The 23537-nt window shown below is 40.6% G+C and overlaps 1 protein-coding gene and 1 long non-coding RNA gene across 3 annotated transcripts in view; one reads left to right on the top strand and one right to left on the bottom strand.

Annotated features, from left to right (window-relative positions):
* Positions 1 to 20836, bottom strand: part of LOC105097238 (uncharacterized) — a 71038-nt gene extending 50202 nt beyond the window's left edge. For both annotated transcript variants that reach the window (XR_010384172.1, XR_004141594.2), the window contains exons 1-2: positions 20691 to 20836; positions 18625 to 18694 (exon numbers count right to left, since the gene is read on the bottom strand). This is a non-coding gene — a long non-coding RNA (uncharacterized LOC105097238). The remainder of the gene's footprint in view (positions 1 to 18624; positions 18695 to 20690) is intronic.
* A 103-nt stretch (positions 20837 to 20939) lies between these two features.
* REL (REL proto-oncogene, NF-kB subunit) overlaps positions 20940 to 23537 on the top strand; it is a 34532-nt gene continuing 31934 nt past the window's right edge. Inside the window, exon 1 of the mRNA XM_010989759.3 lies at positions 20940 to 21259. Within this exon, the coding sequence (XP_010988061.2) occupies positions 21250 to 21259 (10 nt within the window). The 5' untranslated portion in view covers positions 20940 to 21249. The remainder of the gene's footprint in view (positions 21260 to 23537) is intronic.

Here is a 23537-nt window from a genome sequence, read left to right as displayed (position 1 = left end):
CCCAGGTGATGCGGTGGGTCTGAGGACCACCCAAGGACTAGGTTGGAATATATTAGTAGTGTAGTTCTAGCTTTAGGTGCATTGTCATCTACCTCAAATTCTCTTCCTCTTTGTTACATTGCACTGAACTCAGTTTTCAGGCCAAGGAGTAAACTGTGATGGAATTTACCTCCTGATACAGACTCCTGGAATCACCCTCAAACGCCACCACATGGATCAAATTCCTCTCTAGATTTATTGCTTAAGTCTGGCCATGGCTTTGATCAAAGACTCAGATTTGGAGGTTCAGCCACAGAAGGTGGTGGCTTTTCATCAATGAACAGAGAGAGGAAAACAGTCCCTTATTTTAAGGTGGCAGGCCATCTTTTTGGACATCAATGAAAATATTAGTAAACCAAAGACCAGGAAGAAACAGTAAAAAGGCCTCATGCCAAGAACATACTGTCTCTCGGAATCAAGGAGGAGCTGGATTGTTTTAGAAACTAACAAAGATTCTCTACATGACGAAACCACATCAGGCTCTTCTGAACTCTCTTCTCAACTAGGCCCTGACTTTTGGGCTTCCACATTCATCTCTGCTTTGTCCAGTTTTAACAAGAATCCTGCTCTGTCGGTTTAGTCAGAATCCCCTCCTCTCTCAATACCTGATCACCCTCGATATCTCATCGGGTTCCTCAGCCTCCACCACCTCCCAGGTGATGTCTGATCAGCCTGACCTGCCTTCAGCAAGAACCCTTCTAAGATGGTTTAGCCAAAATCCCCTCCTTACCCCTGATGTTTCAGTAATTTTCTATCCACTGACTCCCCCTCCCTGCTCCTCTGCTATAAATTCCTACTTTCCCTTATATTCAAATTTGAGCCCAACGTCTCTCCCCTGCTGCAACACCCCATTGGTCCCTAAACCTATCATGATGGTCCTGAATAAAGCCTGCCTTACTGTTCTTCAACAAGAGATGTGAGTGATTTTTTCTCTAATAAAACTTTGATCTTAACAGTGCTGCTGGTGTAGTGGTATGCAAGATCCCCCCACAAAACTTTGATCTTGAAATCAGAGTGAGAACAGCTGGAGAGAGAAAGATAAAGGAGCCAGAGACACACCTGGGTTATTTGCAGCTAGTGTCCATTCTGATTGGCCAGCACTGCGTCTCACCACCATGGTCATGTAGAGAGGATTCCCTTAAGAGACACGATGGTGGGGGCATGCTTGGACCTAACTGCCCTCAAGGAAGGTGTTAGAAACCCTTCTGTTTGTTTGTTTTGGTTATTAATTGACCAGAAAGAGTAACTGGGATCCAAAGAACTCTAACAGAGGGAGGTGAGATTTCAGAGAACAGACTGGAATAATCTGCACCTGCCACCGTCAGCCAGGAGTACAGTTCCAGGAAGCTCTTTGAGAAGTGCCCTCTTAAAAGGTCAGATAAGGAGTCAACAGTAAGTTTAATTGGGGAATCACCCTTTAAAGACTGCGACAGTTACACCAGGTAGTCACGCAACCGTGGCCAGATCTGAATGTGGGGAGGTCTGGGAAGATGAGCACAGAATGCTGCTAGCATTACCAGTGAGTTTCAAGGTGGCTTATTGTAGAAGAGAATGCAGGTAAAGCGTGTGCCTTGAGGGAATGTACCCAGGAAACTTTTCAAGGGGGATTTTCAGGAAAGGCACAGGAAGGTGAAATGAGCTGCAGGAGAACCAGGCAGGACGGCGGTAGATAGAGTCCAGGCCTGGATTAGATACTGGTCCAGTAGGACACCACCATCAATGGAGGATCACCCACCCAGGAAGACAGAAGAGGACAAGAGCTGGGTCAACAGCCATGTTTCTGGCAGACTCCAGACATCATGACTTCAGATGGCTCATTGTGATGGACCCCATAAAACAGGATCTAAGGAGTATATCAGAAAAGCAAATGTCTTGACTCAAAAGCAAAGGGAAATAAAGAGGAAAACACTAATCAGTACAGCAAACAGTGCTGGCTGATGTGATAAAGAAGGAAGTGATCAACTAAAGCAGCAAGTTAAAATGTTAAAAATGTGGCTGAGTCTTCCTGAAAAGAGAAGTGGAACAAGAGAGGCAAACAGATGATCAGAGACATGACCCACTTTGCAGAAAAAGAGGACACAGGGAAAGTCTCTGCTGCCTTTGACCCAAGATAAAGGCAGTGCTGGTTGTCCTTACCAGCCCCAGGAAAGAGCCTCAGAACCACTACCACAAACAAGTGTGCACTGAGAGCCCTCCGGGTGCCAGGTATCATCCTAGGCCCTGGGGGTACAGCAGTGATCAAAGACCTCTGCCCTCAAGGAACATACATTCAACAGCAGCTTTAGCTGAGGAATCCACTGTGAGTGATTCTCCAAGTTAAAGAAGTGAGAAAATTTCTGTAGGAGGCAGGAGTTACAGGCCTGAGAAATTCCAGGCAAGAGGCCACGGCTCATAAGCTCATACAAGCTGGCAGTGAAATATTCAGGGATTTCGCAAATCATGTTTGGTAGCTTGAAATCTTCCACAGTGGGAGTATTTACACCAAGGAAATTGGCAAGTGCTATCAACCAGGGCTTTCCCCCCACCACCCTCCCCAAAGAGCCAGTTTACCAGAACATAATTGTAATGACTGCTCACAAGAAAAAATGTGGCTGTGTCCTTGGCTTGACAGGGACACAAGGGAAATAGAAATTAAGGGGTTTTAAATGGGGAAGAAAGGAGCCTCCAATAAATCCTGGAGCATCATTAAAAAGTTCTAAATTTTGCAAGAGGCTGGAAAGGTTTCAATTTCCAGATATGATATGGTAAATCTAGGCCATAATTAACTTCATGATGAAAGACTTCTTCCAACACCATGTAAAGTTCACAGGTCAAGAACCACAGAAAGGTGATCTATAGACTGAGAGGCATTCAGACAAGACTGACAACAGTAACATTTTCTCTTTCATGTTTTCACAGCCTTCCCTCCTCCCCTCAGATACTGCTGGACTTCCACCTGGGTCTTCAGCTGGTGCCAGTAATATATGTGTGTTCTGGGACTCTAAGAATTTTAATTTTATTGAAGTAGACATTCATCAGGATTTTTAGCTGTCTATCATCTGAACCTCTTCCCCCTCCTTAAGAGTCTTGGTGGAAGGCAGAGTCTATCATCTCCTGTTACAGAAGAAGATGTCGCTTACTCTCTCTGCTTCCTTGCAGCCACATGACAAGGGTGCAGCCACGTGACCGAAGCTTATTCAGTGAGACCCACCCACCCTGGACTTTGAATCAGGAGTTAGTGATACACAGTCGCAAGCCCAGCAGAGAATTCCCCGAGACAGTGGGCCCACGGCTCAGCTGCTGACAACAGTGTCTTCTCAGGATCAGTTCATAGGTCATACCAGGTTTTACAGTCTTCCCTGCAATTCCCCCAGCTGCCCAAAGAATTACCAACACATCCTTTTTCTGCTTAAATCAGGTAGAGTTGGTTTCTGCAGCTCACAACTTAGAATCAGGACTCATACAACTGGTCTAAATGCCACAGGGCCAGCAAATGTGCTCCTGTTTTCTAAGTTTCTTGGGCATGGGGCTGGGGCTGGTAATCTATGTCCTGTTAACCCTTTGGACTCTAAAAGCAGAACATGTAAGAGGCTTTGCCTGCAACTGCTGAGGGGATCCCCCACTTCCCAGGCACTGAATGAGGCCCCTGGGCTGAGGCTGAACAGAATGAGAGTTCATGTAGAAGAAGGTAACTGTGGGCCTTCATGTCTGTGGTCTTTACCTTACAAGAGAAAGAGATTTGATTTGGGAGCTTTTATTCCTCCTTGGGGATGTAATACTATATTTCATAACAGCAAACATACTACGAAGAGAAGGAGAGAAAATGCCAACTAAAGTCTAACACAACATTTTTCACTTAAAATGTTTATCTCGTACTTACTTAACAAACTTTTAGACTTAGACATAGATCTTTAGCATATGTCGTTCTCATGCACACCTTAAAAAGGAAAATAACTTAAAAGTATTCTTAGAAGCTCCTTATTTTCAGAATCCAAATATGCTGAACCATGTTTGTTTTCAAACTTGGAAAAGAGTTCTTATTAAATATTATTTTACTTCTTTCCCCTAAGAGTTCACACAAGTTTATAAACATATTTTGAATACAGATTTTTTTAAATATAAGACCTCCATTTTGGATAGTATTCCAAAAAGTATTTTTTAAGCTTTTGATTTGGAAATAATTTGGGGCTCACAATAACTTGCAAAAATAGTACAAAGAGTTCCCGTATATCCGTTACCCAGATTCTCTAATGTTCTGAATCACTTTTAAAAAATTGAGATATCATTCAAACCCCATGAAATTCACCCTTGAAAAGTGTACAATTCAATCATTTCTAATATATTGCACAAAGTTGTGTAACCATCACCACTACCTATTCCAGTGCATTTCCATCACTCTGTATCTATTAGCAGTCACTGCCTAGTCCACTCTTTCCACTCTCCCAGCCGCTGCAACCACCAATCTACCTTCTGTCTCTATGGCTGAACCACGTTTTAACTCAGAGTAGCCCGTGTGACCTCAGATGGTGTCCCCCTCTGTGTCATCAAGAGCCCTGGGGATGGAGCATTTTATAACAGCACTCCACTTTGCTCGGTTTTCTTCCAAGCTGCTGACATCTGTTCTGCCAGTTTGGATGCATATGACAGGGAATGACACCTCCATCAGAACACCTGACTAGATGATAAGATTGTACTATGACTCCCAATTTTAGAGAAGTTAAAATGTGGGGGGAAAATTCACATCTCAGGATTAATGAGATACTGTAATGGAAGAAGGGTCCTTGCGACATTTCAATTTTATTGGTATTACATCACTGTCAGACATCATTTTGGCACTGGTTCCTTTCCTTTACTACATTCCTGTTGGGCAGAGCTCATTCACTTGGCTGCAACGCTCCTGATTTCTGGTAAGAGTTCCCTCCTCTTGTCCCTAGAACTAGGACTTCCTGTATGTAGATCCTGGATGCTTCAACATCCCTTGTTGGTACCCTTAACCTTGCCCACACCTCTGCAAATAATCCGTTTGCTATATTATCTCTTTAAGCACACCACCTGTTTCCTGCTGAAACACTCAGTCCTTCATCCAGAAGAAGTGACTCACTGAAGGCTTGGGTGCTTCTTTCTCCTCCCATCTCTCTTTCTCTCTGGATCCGTGCCCCCTGCATGCTATCCTATATGATACAATCTTACTGGGCCAGGCTCTCTTTCTCAAATGGGGAGATAAGCAGCTGGGGGCCAACAGGTTAAATTCAGGGGGAAGACATTAAAAAGCCCAGTTTTGTCTACAGATCAAAGCTATATTTAACAATGCAGCTTAACCAATAAAAAAAGTTGAGATATTGTTCCCTAAGATCTATTTCTCCATTGGTTCTGAACTCAGAAGGTAGGGGAGCATTATTCATTGGTCCCCTTATATCCCAACAACCACTCTGAAATTTATATCTCCAGTTTCAGACATATATAGATAGCCATCCTGTAGTTTCACAAGCTGCTCAGAACGGTCATATCCAAACCAAACTCATGATCTTTCTACCCAGACCTCTTCTGACGTTCCTTATTTCATTCTGTCACACCACTCTCCACTCAGTTGCTCATGCTAGAGACCTTAAAGTCACTTTGGACACCCTCTTCTCACCCTAATACACATGAATTTTCAAATACTGTAGATCCTGTGTGCTAAGAGATCATTAATCCATCCAACTCTCTCCATCATCACTGCTACAGTCTTGCTACAAACCACCGTTAATTCTTGCCTGGACCACAGTAATAGCCTTTTTTAATTCTTTTTTTATAGCTTTTTTTTTTAGGTTTTAAGGTGATGCAAACTAAAGAGACAAATATTTGCCCATTTTCTAAAGTCTCAGATGTATCATGAAGCTTCCAGGAAGTCCAAAATAGCTACGAAACATTCACTCTAGTATAGAATGAATTCTAGCCTTTTTTCCTAATAGTAAATGACATGTTTTTAAATGAAAGCGACTAAGTGATATCTAGGGTCCTTAAAGTAACAAAAAAAATATTTGTCCACAAGTTTGGAACTATGGGAACCATGAACGGTGGTGTGCTCCCCAGGATGAGACCTGAGCCAAACCTGATGTTCATCAAAAGCATTACTGTTCTGAGGTACACGAGAATAAGGACATCTCTAACCCAAATATCCTCCAGGGCTCTCTGCCCAAGTCCATTGCTGTTGTGGGTTGAACTGTGTACCCCAAGAAGATACGTTCAAGTCCTAACCCACAGTACCAATGAATGTGATCTTATTCGGAAATAAGGTCATTGCAAATATATTAGTTAAGAGGAAGTCATACTGAATTAGGGTACAACTGATGTCCTTATAAGAAGAGAAGAAACACAAACACAGATAGAGAGAAGACAGCCATGTGAGAAAAAGGCAGAATTTGGAGTTATGCCCCCACAAGCCTAGGGTTACCAGATCTTAGAAGAGGCAAAGAAATATCCTCCCCCAGAGACCCTGGAGGGAGCATCACCCTGCAGCATCTTGGTTCGGATTTCTGGCCTCTGGAACTGTGAGACAATAAGTTCTGCTGTTTTAATTTAACTAGTTTCCAGTACTTTGTTACAGAAGCCCTAGGAGACTAATAAACCAGCCTTTAAGAATTTAGTCCTCTAGAGCAAGGTTTGGTAAACCCATAGGCCAAATCCAGGCCACTGACTGTTTTTATATGACCCATGAGCTAAGAACCCTTTTTTTTTTTTTTTGTCAGAACACCTGCAATCAATTTGAGGACAGGAAACATTAACTTTGAAACTTAAGTGAAATGTTATCTCCTGAAAAATACTCCATTCTTCTCAATAGACCTGTATTACAAAAAAAAAAATTATACTCAACTATTAATTTTTAATTTTATTATTTTTAAATGTGCAGAAATTTATTTTCTGTCTTATTATATGAGCACCTACATAATAGTTATGATTTTGCCTCTTAGTCTGCAAAGCCTGAAATATTTTCTTTTTGGCCTTTTACAGGAAAAGTTTGCTAAACTCTGCACTAGAGGAATCTCAGCGTCATTTCATATAGCCAAGGAAATTTCTAAGCATCAGTGATAACCTTTTAATTATGACAAACAAGTTTGATTTTTATGTTTTCATTTTATATAAAAATTTCCCTTGTTACATTTTTTATAACAGCTCTACTGAAATACAATTCACACACCATACAGTTCATTTAAAGTGTACAATTCAATGGTTTTTAGTATATTCAGAGTTTTGCAATCATTACTACAATCAATTTAGGACATTTTCAGTACCCGACAAAGGAATTTCACACTCATTGTACTCATTACCAATTAGTCCTCATGTCCCTTTAGCCCCAGACTCTCCTGCCCTAGTCAACCACTAGTCTACTTTCTGTCTCTGTGGATTTGTCTATTCTGGACATTTCATATACATTTTCCATGTTACTTTTCTACATTTGCTTTGGTTGATCTTAATTTTTATTCATTTTCTTCCAATACTTTAAACCAAGAAAAGGAAGAACTGAGACCAGAAGTCTGAGCCATAAAGGCTTCTGCTTCTCTGACATCTACCTTTCCCATCCTGATACTCAGCTCACACATACAGCCCCACCTCAGTCCCATGCAGACTGAAAATGTCCTGCACTCTCCCTTACAGAAAGGTTACTAACTGAATGTCCTAGGGTCAGGAAACTGGAACCCAGTGCACAGGGATCCTAAATGCCTCAGCTTGTAGCTTTCTGAGCTGCTGCTGAGCTGTGACATGTCACGAAACAACCTAAACATCTGTCATAGTTTGTTGGTAATAGGAAGAAAAAGTGGGGAAAAAAAGAAAATGACTTACATAAATTGGCTCTGAAGAAATGTGTCATAATCTTTAAACATTTCATATTAACTAAAGCAAAGTTCTTTGAGAGCCAAGATTTTAAAAAAAATATTACTTGGCCTCACCAATTAATTACTTGCTTTAATTATTGGTAACTAGTTCTCTGACTGGAAACCAGCACTTCACCTTGCTTGTTATAGTAATTAGCTATAATGACTTCTAATGGCCTAGGGTTCTTCCCCTACTTATCAAAGAGCCATAGTATTTAAATCACCTCCTCTATTGCTCCGGCTATCAATTGCCCATAACAAACCACCCCAAAGCTCACTGGCTTAAAATGACAGCAATCATTTTATTATCTCTTGTGGTTTCTGTGGGTCAGGAATTCAGAAGGAGCTCTACTGGGTGATTCTGCCTTAGGATCCCTCCTGCAGTTGAAGCCATTCGGTGGCAGGAGCGGGAAGAGTGGGCATTGGGAGAACCTGCGACGGCTGGGCATCTCTCTCTCCCTGGGTCAGAGAGCCTCTCCATGTGGTCTGTCTGTGTTGTTTTGTTTTTATTTTTAATCAAGGTAATAAATGCTGTTTATAACTTCTTTAGATTTACATAGTGCTCCAACATATTAATACCCTGTGAACTTCAAAAAACCAAATACGTTTACAGTAGTATTGTTGGTCATCAAAATGAAGCGGAAGGAACCTTTACAACTGTAAGAATGAACAGATGTTCTAATTAAGGCAGTATTGACCTAGATGACCATTTAGTGTCTGTCACCTCAAACACCTCACAGCTCTGGTTAGTGTGTGCTCCCTCACAGCATGGTGGTCTCAGGGCACTGATGCTTCTCACACAGCAGCTCATGGTTCTAATGCAGGGACAAGCAAACCAGGTAGACTCTGCACCACCTTCTATGACCTACCCTGGAAAGTCATATAATGTCATTTCTGCCATAGCCTACTGGTCAAATGATCACTGAGGTTTGGCCCAGATTCAAAGAGAAGGGCCACAGAATTCACCTCTCTATGGGAGGAGGGTAAAGGAATTTGCAGAAAGGTTTTAAACTTGCCATTATCTATGCAGAAAACATTCTCTAGTTTATGCAATAATTACTCCAGAGAAGCATTTCTCTCTTCTTTTACTTCCTTGTGCTTTTCCCCCTCTTTCATGATCCCTTTAAAATGTTTACAAATTAAAGATTTCAGCTCTAAAGATTTCGCTTAGTAATTCTGTGTTCTGCAGGCAGATTAATTCTTGCGCCAGGCCCAAATATTTCTGGCTGTTCTGTTCTACTCTGCCTACTTCCTGTTTGGTTGACTTTTATTTCCTGTACTCTTTGTCAAGGGCTTTGTCAAAACTGTAAACTTCCATTTTGGCCTAGGTGCTGAGTTCTATTTCTGAATCTGCCAGCGGTCTTGAGCAACAGTATGCATACAGTAACTGTAAGTGTAATACAGGAAGTGAAAATTAAAATACTATGTCTTAACTTAATTTAATAGAATAAATGTCCACTTTAAGGAAATACATATTTTAGTGGAGACCATCTTCCAGGAGCTCAGCCCTCAAAAAGTCAGTTCCTTCTCAATGATGGACTGCTCTGGGTCATTGGCTGGATCATTGAGGATCCAGTTCCAAAGATCTTATTTCCAGTTGATTACAAGCCTAGCTAGAATTCTTTATTTAAGGACAGTTCTATAGCTCTTAAATTGTTTTGGGCTGCAGACAATACGATCCTCAACTTAAATGGCTTAAGCCATAAGGAAATATTTATTATAACAAGGTATCTGAGGTGGGATGGTTCCAACTCAGCAGCTGACTATGTCAGGTTCCTCTAAAATTTTCTGCTCCAACATCTTAAGCATGTTGGCTTTATTTTTAACTCAAGATCTTAAAATGGCTTCTATAGTTCACTTGTCACTCACAGACACAGCACAGTCCAGTGAATTCCTGGGTGTCTCTTTTTATTAGAAATGAAAGAAAAAAAAAGATTCCAGAATGTTCCAGCAAATTCCCCCTCTTGTTACAGTGGTCAGAAATGTATCATTTGCCCATTCCTAAACCACTCTCTGGATCAAGAATGGGATTACCATGATTGACTTAAAGATGCACTTGGCATTTGTAGCAGAGCAAATTATCCAAATGAAATCAAGGTTTTGTTATAAAGGGGGAAGGAAAGGGAGAAAGAATGATAAGAGGTCTTTTCATATTTGGATTTACTGTCATACAAAGGGAGAAATTCCCCTACCCTCACGTTCCTACATCATTGAATGCCCCCACAATTAATACAGCTGCTCAAAGCAGAAAACTGGCAGTTCTCCTTACCTATGTGTCCCAATTAGCTACTCCCCAAAGCCACGGCCTTAGTTCAAGAATATCTTCCCTCACCTCCATTGCTACAATTATTTTCCCTACTATTCACCTGTCTCTAGTCTTTCCCTTCCTCCAATCCATCTTCCACACTGTTGAGAGGGAGAGCTTTCTCTCATGGATCATCAGGGTTTTCTCACTGGAGCTTAAGTGCTAAAAATGGAGTGAGATGCCACTTTCACTGTCTACTTTCCAACATGAGCTGGTAAAATACGTTTTGTGGCAGCAGAAGTACAAAAGAGTTCTAGTGCAAGGGGTTCAAGAGACAGGTGGGAAAGCAACAGAGGAGACGGGATGGTATTTGTTGCTATCATCAGCCTAATGATGATTTGGAGTCATGGTAGGGGAAGGGGTTAGTGTCAAAAGATAAAGATACTGTATTCATGACAGATTCAGTGAGATTTCAGACACAAACAGTCTTTTTGTGGCCTAGGTGACAAAGCATGATGCAGGTTGCACAGAAGGGAAGGTATTCTAAGCTCAGCAAAGCAGGAGAGAAGATTTCATGATCTATTATAGTCTGTCCCTCCTATTTCAGCTGTGTGACCAACATCATATCAAAAATCTAAGGCAAAAAATGTACTCAAAATATACCCAGTAATATGAAACTATAATTTTATGATTTATAATATTGATCTATTACTTTTAATAAGTACTAAATAAAAATAAATGTGTGTCTGTTTACTCTGAAAATGAATTTCCATTTGGAATATCCAAAATTAGGTTTAACATATTTTGAACCTCATTAGAGATAGTTTGCTGTATTACAAAATATTTAGAATAGATTATTATTAGATGACTCTAACTATTATTAGATGTCTATAATCTCAGTTGTTAGCAAACAAAATGCAAACCTTTCTAAATTAATGCAATAATTTAGAAAGCCCAAACTTCTGCTCATAATTTCCTATTTTTCCAACTTTCCCACCCCATAGTCACACAAAATCTGCTTTTTTAACCTCAATAAGACCTACAAACCTTGGAACTATTCCCAGTTTGCTAGAACATCCATTCTCTAGCCAACTTCCTTCCTTTAAGAGCTTAGTATAAAAACTCTGTAGCAACACAAGAAAATGTGAATAGTATAAATATCAAGTGCAAAAAAAAGCAGGCTGTCAAATTTTATGTATGCATAGTATTCATGATTGATTGTACCTATATTAAAAATGTAATAAAAGTTACCTGAAGATATACTCCAAACCATTACTCTTGGACACTTTTTTCACAGGGTTGGGGGTGAAGTCATTTTAACTGATTCTCATTTTCTCTGCTTTAATTTTTACCATGTTAAAGTAACAGCAGAAGAAATAAATCAAAGTCTGCATATGACAAAGCTCTGGAAGGAAACATGTACACACACTCACACATGCACATATGTGACATTTACATTAGTGAGGTAGAATTATAGGCCATTTTTCTTCTTCTCTCCAATCTTTCTTTAATGTTTTACATGTATATTTTTGATGTAACTTTTAAATAAAAATTTTAGCAAAAATTTAAGGACTTTGAATATTATTAAAGAACTTGTTAACTAGTTGGCTCAGTTTGCTTCTAATCCATGATTTCAGTATTTGTCTTAATATAATCACTATTTTGCCTCTGCAGGCATGGTTACTCACCTCTTTGAAGAGGAGAGAGATGAGCCTTGTGTGTGTGTCTCTCTCTCTTTTTCTAATAGTATATACTGCCCAGAGGTGATATATTATACTCATATCAACACTGGAGTGATGCAATGTGTAAAAATTTACACTTCACTAGATACTTACTGAGCATCTCAATACTCAGGGCACTGTAGGGAATAAATGATGAATATGATAGTCAATGCCTTGAATAAAAAGAGTTAAAAGAACTGATTTTTAATTTTTCTAGAGTTGAACTGAGGACTTTTGGGAAAAGAGTGTGAGAGTCTTTTTTTTTTTTTTAGTTGAGGTATAGTTGATGTTGTATTGTATGATGACAGTCTTTAAAAGGTGCAGAGCTTGTGAATGCTAAGCGCTCCACATGTTAGCATTTTCATTAGTAACATTATGGCTGCTACTTAGCTAACAAATGTTTTTGTATTGCTTTATATCTGAGATCATATTTGGAAATGCAATGTGGCACAGGAGAAAAAGATCCAAACTAAGGGTTTGGAGGTCTAGTTTCAAGTTACAACTCAGCAACCAACTAGCTGTTAAGACGGGAGCAAAGGACTTAAATTTTCCGTGCCTGTTTTCTCGTGTGTAAAATGAAGGCATGGATGAAATGTTCTATTGGGTTTCTTCCAACCTTAAAATTTAACTATCCTCTTGTTGAGATAGATCAGAAACATCATATGACTTCAAGGTGAAGATGACTTTATTACAAGTTCTGAAAAATGCTAATTCTAAATCTGTGCAAGTAATTATTGGATCACATGTTTGTGAAACACCAGCCATTACTTCTCTTACAGAAACCACGTTGGTGCACTGCATCATACTTCCAAGCAGTGCTCTACATGTAAAGCTAGCATATATAGTGCTATAGGGCCCACACAATATACACGTAAACATTAAAGAGAGAGGTGCTTTAAAAATGAATGTTTAATGACTGCTTTTTAAAGTTTTCACATACTAAGATTTCATTTCTCTGAGTGTTCCCAAACCTCATGTTTCAGTTCCTTAAATGAAAATAGGTGAGTGGGGCAGGTTTCCTCAGAGCTATTGGTTCTTACTTGAGGGACTATCCCTTTCCCCTAAAGTTTGCTTTAAAAATAGTGGTCCATGGGCTAGTGCTGGACAGTAGGGAGAACAAGCAACACTGATGATGGCAGGGTCTGGGCTTGCCGCCACGCTCCAAACTACTTACAAATGTTTGATGTTAATCTATCCATTTCTACTTTCCTGACAGCAATTCCTGCTGTATCAGCAGTTTTCCAGATTAGAAATCTGGAACTTTTGACTCCCAGTTCTCCTTGGTTTCTTATATGCAGTTGGTCACCGAGGCCTATCACTTCTCTTTGTAATATCTCGTGTTTTCCTTCCTCTTCATTTTTACATCATTTCCACACTCAATATCCTGGTCAGTTTCAGCTATATTATTTGTTTCACTGCAACAACCTCTTAATGGAGGCCTTGTATGCTACCAATCTGATATTCCCAAAACACTGCCTCTATCATAGCACTCTCTAGTTGGAGAACTTGCAATATTTCTCTGTTGCCTATGAGATAAAACTAAACTACTCTTCCTGGCATTCTAACCCCTCCATTACCAGATTTTAACCATATTTCTGTTTGCGTATCAATACTCATATTAGTTATTGTAACGCTAGCTGCTATCACAAAAAGATCCAAATGCAGTAGATCAGAAAAGAGAGAAATACTTTTCTGAATTCAATGCGTGAGTTCCAGGTTGCTCCATGCAATCACACAGGTTCCTTTCACCTCAATTGTAATCTCTAGGACATCATCACCAACGTTAGATGGATGACAGGAAAGCAAAAAGGAAGCAGGCTCACCATCTGAAAGGCTCTGCCTAAGAAAGGTGGGCATACATCTACTCAAGGGAAGCTGGGAGACAGAGTGTAGCTGAATAACCATTTCTCAAACTATATGAATACAGAAAAGGAAGAGAGGTCAGCTAGCACTGTCTGCCGCACACCCTCTGCTTCAATTGTCCTGGTCTCTACAATATGCATGCAGTCTTAACCTTTCTCTCCTTCCCTTCTCTCCACTTGACCAGATGACACCCACCCCCACTTAAGTATTACCTCCTTCTGTGAGTAATGCAGCCATTTTTAAAGAATGCTTCAGTATGCTGAAGAAAATGGAAATGGTTCCAGGACTCTTCAAACCTGATTTGTAGATCCTAATCCTCATTCTTTATGAGGTGTTCTCCCCCTTACTTTTGTCTTTCACAGCCTCTTAAACTCATGGGAGTGGATTTCAGAGGTCTCAAACAATATGCACATGGTGGGGAGGGTATAGCTCAGGAGCAGAGCGCATGCCTAGCATGCACAAGGTCCCGGGTTCAATCTTCCATTAAAAATAAATAAATAAACCTATTTACCTCCCCCAAAAAACAAACTGTACAAAAAAATTTAAAAAACAAAACAAAACCAAAAAAACAATACCCACATAGGAAGTAAAACAGGAGAGTAGCAGTGGGACGTGGCCGACAGCTCTGTTAACAGATAAAACCCACCCCTAACAGTGGACTCTGGCTGTTAAAACAACCTGTCCTGACCAGCAGTGCTCTAATTGGGACTAGCAAGTAGTCTCCATACAGCTTATTTTCTTTTAAAATAACCGTGTGGCCTAAATTGATGTAAAATGTCTGCATAAACTGTGTAACAGAGGGAAGGTAACACAGATAAAAGGGGTATCAAAGAGAAGCAATGTGGTAAGTTCATCTAGAGTTCTCTAAGGGAAAGACATTCAATCTGATGAACAGGATCATTCTGGCTATCAGAGAAGTGTAAAAATTACCACTTATACATGTTAAAGTATTGAGAAAGAAGGGTACCGTAGTCTGCAATTTCAAATTCAAGAACAGGGCCCTTAGTTATGTATGGGACGGGGATAATTCAACAGACTTTTTTCACAGCCTCCGTTAAATATTATTCAAGACTCAGTCTTGGGGTAGTCATTACAAAATATAGATTTCAGGGCCCTTCTCCTACCCACTGAATCAGAATTTCTGGGAGTAGGGCCAAAGAATCTGTATTCCCAACAAGCTCTCCAAGTGATACTTCTGACCACCAAAATTTAAGAACTATTGTTCCAAACCATTAGGGATGTTTTGGAAATCTGTGACCAAATTGTTGGTTATCACAATGATGTGGGGACACCAGTGACATTTACTGCACGGGCAGTCAAGGATACTAGATGCCTTGCAAAGGACAGTCCAGTATAGCCAAGAACTGTCCTCCATCCTCATGACTTTCTAATATTTCATATTCATGTGGATGAAAAGTCTAGTATAGTAATAATATAAGCGTAAAACACAACTCCATTTGACACAGAAACACAAAATACTTTTTGCATGGTTTTAACATATGCTAAATTTCTCAGCAATGCAACTATAGTCATTGCTCGGTATCCAAGAGGGGTTGGTTCTAGGATCCCCTTAAATACCAAAAATCCAAGGATGCTCAAGTTCCTTATATAAAATGGCATAGTACTTGCATATAACTTACAGCACATCCTCCTCATATACTTTAAATCATCTCTAGATTACTGATAATACCTAATACAATGTAAATGCTATGTAAGTAGTTGTAAATACAATGTAAGTGCTGCACAAGTAGTTGTTAGTGCACAGCAAATTCAAGTTTTGCTTTTTGGAACTTTCTGGAATTTTTTTTTCCTCAAATATTTTCAACCTGTGGTTGTTTGAATCTGTGGATAAGGAGGGCCAACTGTACTGTGTAAGTCAAGAGAAGATTGTTTTATTAGAAAACTTTTTAAAAGTTGAAAACTCCCAACTGTGACAGCCTCTCAATACAATACATCAGTGTCAGGCTCCAGTTGTAGCCTGTGATTCTATGTATAGACGCAAACATTTGAAAACTTCATTACGTCTTTTAATGTAGTCGTACCCAAGCATTTACATATCAAAGTCAGTATTATTTTTTAACACATGGCTTTCTTTTCATTTCTCTTTCATATTGCTCTTATGGAATTTTTTTATTTGTTTGAAAACATACATGTAAGGTAGATGATATATGTATGAATTTCACTGCAGGACAGTAAAGGAGATGTTACAAATATCTGTTATTAAACAGCAGACACTGAGCTGGTAAGGAAGAGTATCATTACTCTTGATACTAAAGAACATGCCTTAAACAATTTAAACCTTGTTGGAAGAATAAAAAAGATACCTGTCATCAAACTGAACAGATGTAGTTATAACAAAAGTTTAAGAATAAAATCAATTGTAGGCTCAGAAGTACTATCCAAGTGCAAGTGTACAACATACCACATACTAAAGACCAGACATGGTGGGGTGTTCAATAACCCAGAAAGGCCTGAGAAATAGAGATGCTGATCTCTAGACAGGATAATTCACTCAACAAATACTGAACATCTGCTATGTGCCAGCCACCTGGAATAAGAGGTCCTGCTTTCAAGGATTTTTTAGTTTAGTCCAGAGCCAGGCACATGACCAGGTAACTAGTTCAGTGTGGTAAACAGGCTGATAGATAGGGAAATATGCTGGGGACATGCTGGAATCATTTTTTTTTCATTCCTAATAAAAAGAGATAATAGATGTCCCCCACCCCAGCTGAACATTACCTCACACTTCACTTAAGAAAAAACGGCAATCTGACTAACTACCTCATTTCCATACCATCAGGTCTACCAGGTTCTCTGCATCTGCTCTGCCTTCCTTCTTGTTACCACAGAGGAAGTGTCCCCATTCCAATCTACGGCCAACCTTATAACTCGTGCTCCAGATTTCACCCTTTCTCTATCATCACCAATTTCTCCTTCACCAGTGAGTCAGTCTCATCTTTTACAAACATGACTTAATTTCACCCTCTATAAACAAAACAAAACATCACTGCCAGAAACTGCTAGTGCTTACTCATATCCATTTCTTCTCTTCTTCCAGGGCACACAACTAAATGACATTTCTCAAATTATATTTCTCAGCCCCCTTGTGGAGGTCATATGGAAAGCAGACCATGACCAGAGTAATGTATTACACTTTCGGATCTGGCCCATAAAAATCTCCCATTCGTGAGCCTCTGCCCTGTTTCCTTTTCCAAGGTGACTTTGAAGGACACATGTTGGTACTACAAGATAGAAGACATGTAGGTCCCTGGATTACTCCTGGAAGAAAGCTGCTCAACTCACACTGGACTGTGACTCAAGTTATAAACTTCAATTGTGTTCACCCGTTGAGACCGAGGTTGCTGTGATAGCCCTTGGCCTAATGCAACTCCACATTCCCCTCCAACTATTGCAGCATGTGTTTCCTTTAATACTCTTCAAAGAGTTGTCCATACTCATCGTTTCCAGCATTCTCTTCTCCATCTCCTCCAATTCAAAAGATGAGAATAAAGAAATGACTTGGGATTTGGCAAGCCCCTGACATGGCTCTAACCAAGGCCATTAATGACCTTCACCTTGCCAAATTCAAGGTCATTTCTTTAGTTTCATCTTTTTCAATCTCTCAGCATCATTTAACACAGCTGACCACTTCTATTCTTTTTGAAACACTTGCTAGGACACTACAGTCTCTTGATTTCCCTCCTATTTCACTGGCAGCTCCTTCTTTTCTACCAGCTCTTTGGGGCCCTTTAGAATATTTTTTTCCTTATCTGAACTTTTTGTGGAAATGTAATGCTTCTGACTCCCAAATCTTTATTTCTAGTCTTTGACCTCCCCCTTTAATGTTCAATTACCTACTGGATGACTAATAGACCTCTGTAACTTAGTATGTCTATACACAACTAGTGATTTTCCTTTTCAAACCTTTCTTCACCAGCCTTCCTTTTTTCCTGGTTGCTTAGGTCAAAAATGTGAGAGTTACTCCTGTTTTTTTTTTTTTTTCCTCTCCCTTCCACTTACACCCAATCTATCAGCAAGTCCTTCTGATTCTGTCACCCAAATCTTACTGAATATGACCTCTTTTCACCATCTCCTCCGCTAAAAGACTAATTCAAACCAAGTTCACTTCTCTGTGAGACTACTTCAACAGCCTCTCAACTGCTCTGCCTTCACTCCTGCCCCTAGTTAATGCATAGTGTCCGTAACAGTTTAATACACTGGCCAGAGTTAACATCTCGAGCTGTAATCCTTTATCAATCACATGCTTAAAACTCTCCAACATGCAGCTGGAATAAAATCCATCCTCCTTCCCATGGCCTACAAAGTCCTCCATGATCTGGCCCCTGCTTACCTCTTCAATCGCATCCAGCTTCCTCCAGTCTTACTGGCCTTTCAGTCCCCCAAATAAGCTTTCTTGTCTCAAACGCTTGGTTCTTGGAATGTTCTTTCCCTGATTCTCCCTGTGGATGTCTCTTTCTTATCTCTTAGGACTCCACTCAAATGTCACGTCTTCAGAGCATCCCCCTCCCTCAGTCACTTTCTATCCCAATACCTTATTTTCTTTGAGCAATAAAGAAATAAAATATTTTAATAATAGTATTTTGAATGATTTTATTTGCTAACACGCTTGATGTCTTTCATGGGAGACATAGCTGCATGAAAGCAGAGATTTTGTCTTTATTTTTTTAATTGAGGAATAGTTGACTACCTTGTTTATCAGTGTTTGTGCCACAATCTAAAGAGCTCCTGGCACAGAGCAGGTATTTGTTGGACTAAATAAATAGCATCAACAACTGCAAGCCCTTGAGGAAAAATACTACGTGCTACTCATTATCATCCCTAACGACCAGCAGCCAATCATCCTTACTGTAACAAACATTCTTCCCCAGCATAAGTCCCGAAAAAAATAAAAACCATTACTCACATTTGTTGTTGTTTTTAGTCCATCCATCGTCTTGTCTTGTAATCTTCCTTTTTTTCTACTTAAGTTTATCCTGCAAAAGTAAAATATTTTTCATTTTCGGATGTGGACTGGATCTTCGGGAAAAGGGTTCAGCTAGCTTAAAAAAAAACAGTGAAAGGGTTTTTTAAAAAAGCCTTTAAAAAGGTGAGATTATATAAATCCGTAGCTTATTCATGTGACAAATAGAAACAGCCCTGGAAATAAATACAAACGTGTCATCCTATTGGTAAGGAAATTTAAATGAGAGTCTCTGAAAAATAAAAGATAATAGTAATTTAAAATTCTGTAGTGTCACTAAATCTCCTAAGATCCAGCTTGTGATTTCATACACTGGAGTGGTTTTAAGACTAGTCTGGGGTTCTGCAACTGGGACAGATTGTGGTTGGTCCAGAACTCTTCAGTAAGCAAACATTATTATCTCCTATTAAGTTAAGAAGTATTTAAATCCCACTTGATTATGGTGTATGATCTCTTAAATCAATCAGTTTCTGGAGGTGAAAGATAAGCAAATACATGCAAAATATTTTCCATTTCTTATGTCTCTCTCATCCTCCTAATGGATTCTTAAACATTGGTGCTCAGTTCATTCATATAGCTCTGACACTAGGGGTTGTAAGGATAAATCCACATCTAAGAAATTTAAATTTAAAAAATTGTCTGGTGCCAAAAAGAACAGAGAACATTACCCTCTCCCTTTTCTTTTAGTAATTCCTTTAGAAAAATAAAAACTATAAATGATTTCTCTTTGAGATGTCTGTACACCTTTTAAAAAGCTAAATAAACTTCTTGCCAGTTTTATAACCCCTTAAGTTCTTTTTTAGGGGCCTTGGAGCTATCTCTTTGAAATGTGAACATCAGGACTGGTTGCTCCACCTCCCTGTCTCCGTGGGAGTTTAAGCATTGGCTTTTGGCTCCAAGATGTAACTTCCGATTATTTTTCCTTGGCATAAAGACAACAGGTATGTAATTAATTTTATCTGCCTGGTCATATAAACGAGTGAGACTTTCTTTGTGTCTGCAGTCTCTTCAGTGCATCACAGTACTCTTTAATGCTTATTCAATAATAAAACTGTTCCATTCTTTTCTACTTTTCCGTATCTTGTGGAGAGGATATTTTGGGGATGGCAGATTTTATTTTTAATTATTTCCCCTACCGAGTTCTCCAGTTTTGGCACTTGTATACAGGCAGGCTAATTATTTCCCATTCCCCTCCATACTTACTTTAGGCAGTAAAGGACAGTAGGAAGGGCATGGAGGTTTAAAATCAAACCCTAAGTTTAAATTGTGCTTTTCTTTTCACCAGTATTCTTAAGTATGGACAAGTTACTTAAATTCTTTGAACTCTGACTGCCTCATCTATAAAACGATAATTCATTATATATGAAGTAACTAATCTGACACCTGAGAGTCTTTACACATGAAGGAAACAAAGTTATACTGGACTCCTTTAACATATTATACGTTCGTTCCAACCGTCCTTTTCTTGTGGGCATCTCTTAAATCCCAAGGCAGTGTCCACTTCATTAATCTCAAGCAGAGTAATGAGGCAACGAACTCGCACTGTTGACCTTACAAGTTTAAAAAGTTTTAGTAGGCAAAGTACGTTAACGGAGCCCTCGTAATTTAGATGCAAAGGGAGAAGAACAGACCGCGGGGGTCCCCATATGCAAATACATGAGTTACAAGCGCGTACAGGCTACAGCAGCTTCAGCACTTCCTCTCGAGGGCGCTCCGGTACGCCCGCGCTGCGCCGCCCGCCGGGGCGGAGGCGGAGATTTATTTGCATGTGCGAAATCGGGAAGAGGGGGAACCACCCATCGAAAACCCCGGCCGTCGTTACCCCCAGGCCCGGACGGCCGGCCCCACTTCACCGCCTGGCCCGCCCTCAAGTGTTCGCGAGCTGCCGGCCCTCTCCACGTCACCGCACCCTCCCACAGCTCCTGAACTTTAAGCCACGCGCTCAAGAACATCCTGGAGGAGGGGGATTTCTCCCGAGCCGGCGGCTTTTGCCCGCTCACAGCCGTTACCTCCGGGCTCCCAGTGTTCCCGAAGATTCCGCACTCCCGCTTCCCACACGGGGTCCCACGCCAGCAGCGGCTGTGGGGGAGGGGGCGGGAGCGGGGGCGGGGCTCTGGTACGAGCAGGGCGGAACGCGGGCCTCCGAGGGTCGACGCACGCGCGCAGGTCGCGGGACGCCCCGCCCCCGCCCCGCCCCCGCCCCTGCCCTGGGGAAGGCGGTGGTGAGAGGCCTACGTCAGCCGCGGGAAATTCCGCTCCCGCCAGGCTGCTCGCCTCTCAGACAGGCCTTCGCTTTGCCGTCGCGGCGCTCCGCCCCCTGCCCCTGGTTCCAGCAGCCTGGACGGGCGACGCCGGGTGACCGAAGCGCGAGAGTTAAGCGGGTGGGAAGGTGTGAGCCGCAAAGCCAGAGGAGGGCGGGAAGGAGGAAGAGGAGGCGCCGGGGTGGTCAGGGAGCCTGGGGGTTCTGCCAGCAGAGGTTCCTCGGCCACCGGACTGACTGACGGGCTGACTGCCTGCGGCGGCCTCCGGTCCGGACGCTTGGAACGGTGCGGCGCGGTGAGCGGAGCCATGGCCTCCGGTGAGTGTTCCCGGCGCGGGCTACCGAGGGCCGGGGCGCGGGCCGGGCCCGACGCGGGGAGGCAAGGCGCTCGTCCTGGGGTCTTGCTGCTCAGGGTTTCGGGGGCTCAGTTTTGGTTGTTGCGCATTCTGTCCTTAAAATCGCCTCTGGCAAATTGTCAGCCTTATTAAAAAGTGACCTGGTTCAGGGTTTGCGTGCGAAATCAAAGTCACGCTCTGTAATTTGATGCTATTATAATAGCCGGAACCTTAGAACTTCCCGACGACTTGGTTTTAGGATTAGAGAAGTAGTAAGAATAAAAATAAAGGCAGACGAAGCGTTCCCGTATTTGAAAATTGACTTATATTGAAATGGTGGCTTTACGTTTTAGAACAGGAATGAGGAACCTTCCGACCTCAGGAGAGGTCTATCTTTCTTAATTTCATCAGTTGCCAAGAGGCGATCGCTGGTCTGCTGACAGTTGCACAAAAGGCGGTGCGGCTTTGAAAATTACCAGTGCTGTTTTAACAGATCATAAGTGGAAACGTTGCTTCAACAAAGCAGATAACTTTTACTGTAAAGTGCGAACTTTCTAGTTTATGGAACAGAAGTCGAGTTTTGTTTTCCTTTGTTGGATGGAAGGGGGAAAGAAGATTTTTAGAATACCCGTACTTTAAAATACGGTTAGGAATGAAAACAACTTTATATCACTTAGGTGAATATTTATTTTTAGTCAATAAATGCCTGATTGTCTTACTTTGGGGGAGACCAGTTTCCCAAGAAATGCTTTAAAGGGTAAGGGAGGGACCTGCTAACCAGCCACAGGTTGGGTCAGCCGGTAGCCTAAGGGAAGTAAATCGAGTAGACTGCTTGCGAGTGGGACCTCTTCTGGTCTGGCAAGGCTCCTTGCGGCGCTTTCCCGGCAGAGGGAGCTGCGTGAGCACAGGTAGGGAGACCTAAAAATGTGCATTAACTCCGAGCTAGGAGGTTGAAGATGGAGGCTTGTTTATGCTTGACCGGCATCCTCCCTACTCGCGGATACAGTGACCCTCGGTAGACGGCTGATGACTAGCAGAGAAGAGGAAGTAGAGAGCATAAAGGACTTTTTTTTTTTTAAAGGGTTGAGCAGAACAAAGCTGTAGCTACTGCTGTAGGCTGAAAAGGAAATTGGGGTGGTTCACATGACATTTGATTTCAGTTTGTCTGTGGTTTTCATGTGAGAATACAAGTGTAGTTTAAAATATTTCAACTTTCTCTTTACCCACTTCAGTGACCCCATACTTTCAGATAATCTTGTAAATTCGTAAATTCAAAGCATGTTTAGATTAAAAGTGCTAAGATGACTTGAAGTATTTGGTTAATTTATTGGTTACCAGAAAGATTTTGTGTGAAAGTTAAAGAATGGCCAGTATTTTAAGTAAAAAAAACTCAGCCTGCTGGCAATTTAACCAGACTTTGATACGACATGAATGTAATACGTCTTATTCTCTCAAAAGAGAAAGAAAAGAGTTAGCCATTTGTACAGAGAGTATTGTTAAGACCCACATCATTTTAAAATGTGATAAATTTACATTTGTTTAATGACCCTATGTTTTATGCTTCTGTGAAAATTGATTCCCTAAATTGAAGGGGAAAAAATTTTAAGAGTGGCAAGTTATAGGGCAATTTTTTTTTGGCCTTTTTTTGAGTTACATTAAAATGGTACTGTTTAAAATAAAACACATTGTTTAAATTGTAATTTGGTTGTGTGAAAACAGCTAAGTAAAAATTTTAAAAGGAAGCTTAGTGTACTTTCTTTAATCACTTGTTAAGACCTTAGAGAAAAAGATTCACTAAATTATGAACTCTCATCCTGTTTGAAACAGTAATTTAAAAGAGTAACAGAAAACAAACTTTTGCTTAATTTATCATTGTTTAATTTACAGTCTGTAGTATTTTTGATTACGAAGCATTTAAGACTGTTTCTTCATTTCTCACCCGATGTCATATATAAATAGGTGTGTGTAGTTGAATATGTGATCTGTGTAACACAAAAGTAACAGATCATAATCTCATAAATAAAATTATATAAGTGCCATTAATAATTGGGGCTTTAATGTGTGTATGATTCTAAATTTTGTTCAGTTAAACTTTCAGATTATTTAGATTTCACAGTTCAGGTTCTATTAAGCTGTTTTTTTTGTTTTAAAAAAAATTATACCTTGATTCTAGTCTTTTGACACAATTAAAATAGGCATTAAGAAAAATGTTCCCAGTCCCATTCAAGGTATGTATAGTTAGGCAATCGTTGCTCTTATGT

This window comes from Camelus dromedarius, chromosome 15 (assembly GCF_036321535.1).
Source record: "Camelus dromedarius isolate mCamDro1 chromosome 15, mCamDro1.pat, whole genome shotgun sequence".
Lineage (NCBI taxonomy): Eukaryota > Metazoa > Chordata > Mammalia > Artiodactyla > Camelidae > Camelus > Camelus dromedarius.
The sequence above is the reverse complement of the archived record's forward strand: the minus strand, read 5'-3'. Positions and strand labels throughout refer to the sequence as shown.